Source organism: Melanotaenia boesemani, chromosome 15, assembly GCF_017639745.1.
Source record: "Melanotaenia boesemani isolate fMelBoe1 chromosome 15, fMelBoe1.pri, whole genome shotgun sequence".
Taxonomy (NCBI): Eukaryota; Metazoa; Chordata; class Actinopteri; order Atheriniformes; family Melanotaeniidae; genus Melanotaenia; species Melanotaenia boesemani.
This window is the reverse complement of record NC_055696.1, coordinates 10,126,522-10,133,047: the sequence shown is the minus strand read 5'-3', so window position 1 is coordinate 10,133,047 and position 6,526 is coordinate 10,126,522. Positions and strand designations below refer to the sequence as shown.

The 6,526-nt window shown below is 38.0% G+C and overlaps 1 protein-coding gene across 1 annotated transcript in view; it reads right to left on the bottom strand.

Annotated features, from left to right (window-relative positions):
* Positions 1–518: 518 nt before the first annotated feature.
* Positions 519–6,526, bottom strand: part of LOC121654591 (protocadherin Fat 3) — a 77,366-nt gene continuing 71,358 nt past the window's right edge. The window contains exons 51-53 of the mRNA XM_042008801.1: positions 5,493–5,552; positions 5,173–5,211; positions 519–1,268 (exon numbers count right to left, since the gene is read on the bottom strand). Coding sequence (XP_041864735.1) covers positions 520–1,268; positions 5,173–5,211; positions 5,493–5,552 — 848 coding nt within the window. The 3' untranslated portion in view covers position 519. The remainder of the gene's footprint in view (positions 1,269–5,172; positions 5,212–5,492; positions 5,553–6,526) is intronic.

Below are 6,526 nucleotides of genomic sequence, written 5' to 3'. Positions count from 1 at the left end.
ATATGTCATTTATTGTTGTTCATCTGAGGCTTTATTTACCAAAGTTTAAGACTTGGTCAGGACCAAATGATTTTGATTTGTAAAGCCTTACAAGTGAGAGATGGTATACTTTCTTTATTACATAACTATACAATGGTATCATCCAAAAAAGAGCCAGACTGGCTCCAAATGCTTTTCTTCAGCAACTCTAAATAATAAATGTAAAAACATTGATTCACAGCCAATCCCAGCTAACTCTCATGCAGCACAGATGAAAGCATCTAGAGAACAAGTATATTTCCTCTTATTCCTCCAGCTTATAAATGATCCAGGGGATTGGTGGTGGATTAGTGCTTGTTTACATCAGGATAATAATGTTGAATAATCGAGGTATATATGGTAGTATACTTGTTCAATTATTTTTAGATGGTGTACCAGTGGTGTAATACCAAAAATGTGACAATAGACTGAGAGGATCATGGCCTCTCTGCAATTTATAAAGAAATATTAAACTTATATATTTAGAAAAAATCTTGTGTGCTATTTACATCCATCCCAGCCTGCTGCAGGCTCAGATCCAGTAGAGGCTCTGTTCATCCTTGTGGCTCTCCTGGCTCTGAGTGACACCAGGTTCAATAGTCTTTCTAGCTCGTCCCCAGAACCTGCCAGATTACTGATGCCAAGTCCCCTGTGACCCTCCTGCGATCCCCTCCATTCCTCTGCCTGTAAGTCCCAGGCCCTCAGAGGAGGCATGAGCTGAGCCGGGTGCAAGTTGAGACCTGGGGGGCTTGATGGATATCCTTCATAGGCTCGCCGAGTTGGGGGAAGAGTGTCATAAAGACTCTCAGTGTCTTCATTTTGCTCTGGATTATGGCTGGCCTCTCTATATTCTTCATAAACAGGAGAGGAGTTATCTTCACTGCTGTCACAACCACGCAGCTGCAGATGATCTCTGTGTTCCTGGTGCAACCCCATGTCTCTGCTCCTCATGTGTGTGTTCTTTTCTTTCCCCTCATGTCTTCTCATTTCTTCCCTGTGCACAGCGTGTTTTCTCTCCCACTCACCAGAAGGATTCCTCTCCCATTGGAAGGTTCTCCTCCTGTCCTCATTTCCTCTGTCACTGCTGTAGCCCATCATTCTGTAGTCCAGCTGGAGAGAGCGAGTGCTGCCTCCTCGTCTGATGTTCTGCTGAGCGTCACTGAGGTCGTAATGGGATCCTACCTCTGGTGGATGAAAACGTGATGGTGACAGCCAGCTTGAGGTCTGACAGGAGGTCTCCCAGTGGTACGCTGAACAGAAACCACAAAGTTTGGATGAGTTTTGTTGGCAGGAAATATGATTTTTTAAAAACAATTTAAGATTACACTGTATGAAGAGACCAAGGTTTTATTCCATGGAAACTAATAATGCAAAATATTTGGAGGCATGAAGTCCTAACTGAAATATGTGTGTTGTATTACAAAGAGAACAATGTGGAGAGGAATGAGATTATCTGCCTAAACGGATCATATGGTGAAAGGTGCCACATCAATAAATACCCTTCACTTTTAACACAATAGTATCAATGCAATCTCATCTACAAGAGGCAGGGTGAGGTGACCCCAATGAACAAGTTGTTGAGCATGAGTAACTAGACGACCGATCTGATTATTCTCTCTATTACATCACTGCAGAGCGATTGTAAATCCACACCAGTTATCTGGAGAAACACAAGAACAAATAAAAGACAAGGGGACCAAGACAGGGAATTTACTGCTTTATGCTGAAAACACTCCTTTATTTAAAACAAAAAGCATGTTTTATTATATTAATGGAAGAGGTGCACATTTTGGCTCACTGTGTTTGTGCCTGGTTTTTACCTTTTTAATATTTCCTGCACTTATCACATCCCAGTTTATTTTTAGAAAAGTGCTGCTTGTTAGTTGTGTGCATGAGAATGAGAATATTTTAGCTTGTGCTGTTTGTTGGGAATTTTGTGTGCCTGATGCAGCAGGGGGTTTATGAATAGCTTTGTTTCCCACTGTGCCACTGTGGGGTTTACTATCCTGTGAATTTCCATTGTGTAATTTCTGCATTTCATGGGCAAATCAAAATCACTCAATGAAATGTCTACATTTTAGCTTATGCTGATCAAGTAATAACAAAGAACTCCCAACTAATCTACAAATTTCCACAAACTATGGGATGCAGGCTGTATAATTCATGGATAGGTTAATGAGCTGTGAGTGAAAACATATGATATTGATGAAGTGATAGGAGCCAGAGGGGTCAGTCTCTGTGTGGGATTAAGAGTACACTTCATTAGTGTGCTGAAGAGAGCCAGCTCCTGGGGTGCAATGCATGACGTGTGGATGGAGACAGCCATGCCAACAAATCACACATGTGGGAGTTTTTACTGGCATGCCGTGCTGCTGAAATATCTCTGATTCTGGTTGAAATAATCTCAAATAAAGGAGAAAATAAATAAAAGAATGTTCTTACAATCCATAATGTACTCTTTGATGAACTCTACACAAATCTCATCCTTGCTCTGCAGGTGGTGACTTGCTGTCAGTGAAGTGGAAAACAAAACAAACATCTCACGGGACAGGAAGCCTTTGATGATGAAATTCTTAGAGCAACAACTGAATGCAGAAAATCAGAGTGAATGATGACAGTGAAAAACACAGTTGATTATGGAGGACGGCGTCTAGAGAGCTGTTTAGCACATGACCTACACATATACCACATATACGTGCAGACAACAAGCCATGTGAGAATGACATTGTATGCATCAGGACATACTGCTACTAATAATAAATAAGCTTCCAAATTCACTCTTGAATATTTTAGTATAAAAGAGCTCATTGTTGAGTTTAAGAATGTGCTGTGTTTTTCTTTTTTCTTTTTTTTTTTTTAAACCAAATATGGGGCTGTGCAATATGGCTAATAATCTTTTTCCCTGAAGAATGGTGGGTTTCAAATTGTTTGAAAATTGCCTTATAACTCATCCATCCATCCATTTTCTATACAGCTCATTTCAATTCAGTGTTGCAGAGATAATGAACTGTTTTTGCTGATGTCTTTCCTCCTGGATGTTGTGTTAACATTCAACTGAACTCCAGCAAACTCACAGAAACACTTTAAAGACGTGCTTTTACTTGCGCTACTTAGAGGTTCCTTTCATAACGACTATATAATGTGTGTTGTTGTTCAGAGGTTGTATTTACTCAATTGTAAGACCTGGGAAAGACCATCCTTTTTTTTTTTTCCTGGCCTTATACTTGAAACCCCGAGAGTTTAAAAAGGGTGTACTTGTTCACATGACGGTCCATATGCACATGCATACTGCATTTGTACATAAACAAATTCAACTGATCATAATCTGTAAAATATAAAATGTAAAATTGAGACAGGTTCCATTTTTAGAAAATTCCATCATTACCTTGTCAAGTATATAGTCAATGGAAAACATGGCATAGGCTAAATCTTGATTTTTTTTTTTTTTAATTTTTATTTATTTTGTTTTTTTAATTTTCAGTCAGGTCTCTTAAGTTATCAAATCCAAGACAGCTGAGTTGCTTTCAGGTCCATATGTCTGGGATAAACTGCCTGCTCACCTGACGTCCATAACAACCTGTCATTCAAAAGTAAACTCAGAACTTTCCTGTTTTTGCAACCAAACATCAATAACTGTTTGTTTCTGTTATTGCTGTAAATCATGTTAACTATCCTGTAAATGCTTGTTTTCATCTATATTTATGTATGAATGTTGCTTTTCTCATACTTTGTCTTTCAAATTCGGCACAATAACTTTACATGGGATAAAATGTACCATATAAATCTTTATTTTTGTTTCAGTAACTATGTTGTGTGTTTGATGTCCTGTCTAGCCTGTCTTAACTTGAACTAAAACACCTAGGCTGATGTCCCTATAGTATACTGTTAATAAAATCCAATTATCTGTCCAACATCACCCCAATTCTTGCCTTCTGCATGTATAGCAGCTGTTAAGCAGCAATTGTAGTGGTCAACCTCTTTGATTATCTCATCAAGGCCTGTCATCTGTTTTTCATTTCTTTTCTTTTAACCACAGGTTGCTAATATATATATATATATATATAGCTTTATTTATTTAGTTATTTTTACAGGGGAATAAACATAACTTTGCCCAGGGTAAGTGGTGAAATACTTCATAGACCTTGTAAACTTTACGTGTCCAAGAACAAACATACTTGGTAACAATGAGCCAATTAAAATTGATTGTAAGGTTGAGCAATGGGACAGAGACACACCGATCTTACTGGACAGGTGTGCACCTGGTTCAGACTATACTCCTGTTTGTAAAAGCCAAACCACACATTCAGTAAGAGAGGAGTCAGTGGTCAGACTAGCTGATGCCCCATTTAGTGTGAAAGAGAAAGTGTTTGAAGCTGCCTTTTCCTCTGCTCTTCTGTGCAGATGTGAGGCTTGGCTCAATGTGCCCTTAAAATCCTCCGAGACCATCCACAAGGCTGGGGTGAAAGCTTTGCTTTGCTTGAAGTGATAATTAATTATGAACCAGAATATGTTATAAAATATTTTTGTCCTGATGTTTTTTGTTCTATTAGGAAAAGCAGCATTTTATAGTTAAAATATAAAGTAGATTTTCAAAGACATAAAATGGAATTTAATTTTAGATATGAAATGAATAAGATGCAGTATTATTATCCTGTTACAATGCGAGAGTAATGACACCCACCCAATTCAGCAGCATCCAGTGCCCCTGACACTTTTCATGTTGTAGCTGGTCAGTATATTGATTTGAACATGTTCTGTTTTGTGTGGTGTTTTTCTTTCTAATCAACCAAAACCAATAATGATGATAAGTTGCCTACTGTACATTTTGTTTTCCTTTTTTTGCATGGCTGAAAAAAAAACCCATCAGAAATCTGTAGTGTCTTTCCCTACATTTGAGTTCCCTTACAAACTGTAAATCTACATTGATATTAAAAATCTGAATGCTAACAAAAAACAACTTAATAAACAGAGTTGCTAATTTGCACTATATTGAGTCTGATCAATGAATTAAAAGAAAATACAATATATATATATATATATATATATATATATATATATATATGAATGGGGGTTTAAGATTCCAATGTGAGAAATAAAGAGCAACGGGATGGCTTTTTAATAAGATGTTTTTCAGCTGCTTTGCATCTCACTCACCGGGGTTGTTCCATTGCTGTTCTTTGTCCATGTTTGACACTTCAAAGGAAGAGAGAAAGCCAAAGTCAGAGAAAGACTGAAATAAACAACACAGAAACCAAAAGGGGAAAATTGTAAGAGAAAGAGATGTCCTTAACTGACAAAAATATTAGAAACCTAAGCTGGATGTTTTATTCCCAATAAGAAAGGGAGCTGAGCAGCAGAGGCTTGGGTGCATTCAGTATACTGAATCCTTGTGCTCCACCACCAAACCCACAGATTGGGGTCAGAAGAAATACACAAAAGAGAAATAGGAGTTGACAGAAGATATTATTTCATACCTTCGCTTTCAATATCATCAACAGCATCATTGACTAGACGTATGACAGTCACTATGGAGGCTGAACACAACACAGAGGCAAGAAGAAGAACAGAAACAATGTCAGCCCATTTATAAATAGTGTAAGGTTTCAGGTGTTGGGTGTGACTGTGATAATACAAACAACATGTTCAAGAACAAAGTTACACGTGTTGAAAACAAAGAGGAAACATGTTAGTTTTGCAAACACATTTTTGTACATGTGATACATGTGTGTGTGTGTGTGTGTGTTTGTGTGTGTCCTGCAATGGAGTGAGAAATACACGAGGTTTGGCTTCTGTGCAGCTACACTAATTAGGCAGGAAAGAAAGCATCGACATGGATCTCCTGACTAAAGAACACAACACCACACACATGCACACACACATGATCATTAGGGTGTTTGACTTCAACGATCTTACACTTGGCCAAGAGGGGGGGGGGGGGGGGGGGGGGGGGGGGGGAATCAATGATATTGAGTTATCCGTGAAAAGGAGAATTCAGGAAAGTTTTTCTTTTTCTTTTTTTTCTCTGTCAAAGATCTGTGTGTTAATCACTGATGTTTGTGTGAAAGCATATAACAAAGTATTTCCATTTCTCTTCTGTTGCATACTTTTCTAGTTCTCACCATTTTTGTTTGTAAAAGACACGAAACCCGTAGCTAATGTATGTTTGCAAGATAATCTATGTGAACACTAATTTATTTCTCCATAATAGCCTACCAAAATCTAATTCTGAGCTAATGTGGAAGGAAAAAATAAGCAACCCAGTTGCTTCATGCTCATTTGAATTAGATCCACAGGACCCAGTATAAGTAAATTCCAGTTACTGTAACGTAAGGGAATTTGCTACAATAAGTCTCACTTCAAAGGCACCAAATTTCATTCACAAAAAATGTCATTTTACCTCTCCGCAGAAGACCCGGTTCTACTGCTGCTTTGATCAGCTAGTTTGTGTTAAGAGCCTTTACTGAAGCACATCAGTAATAGTCTAAGTGTATGTGCTTAAACACAAAAG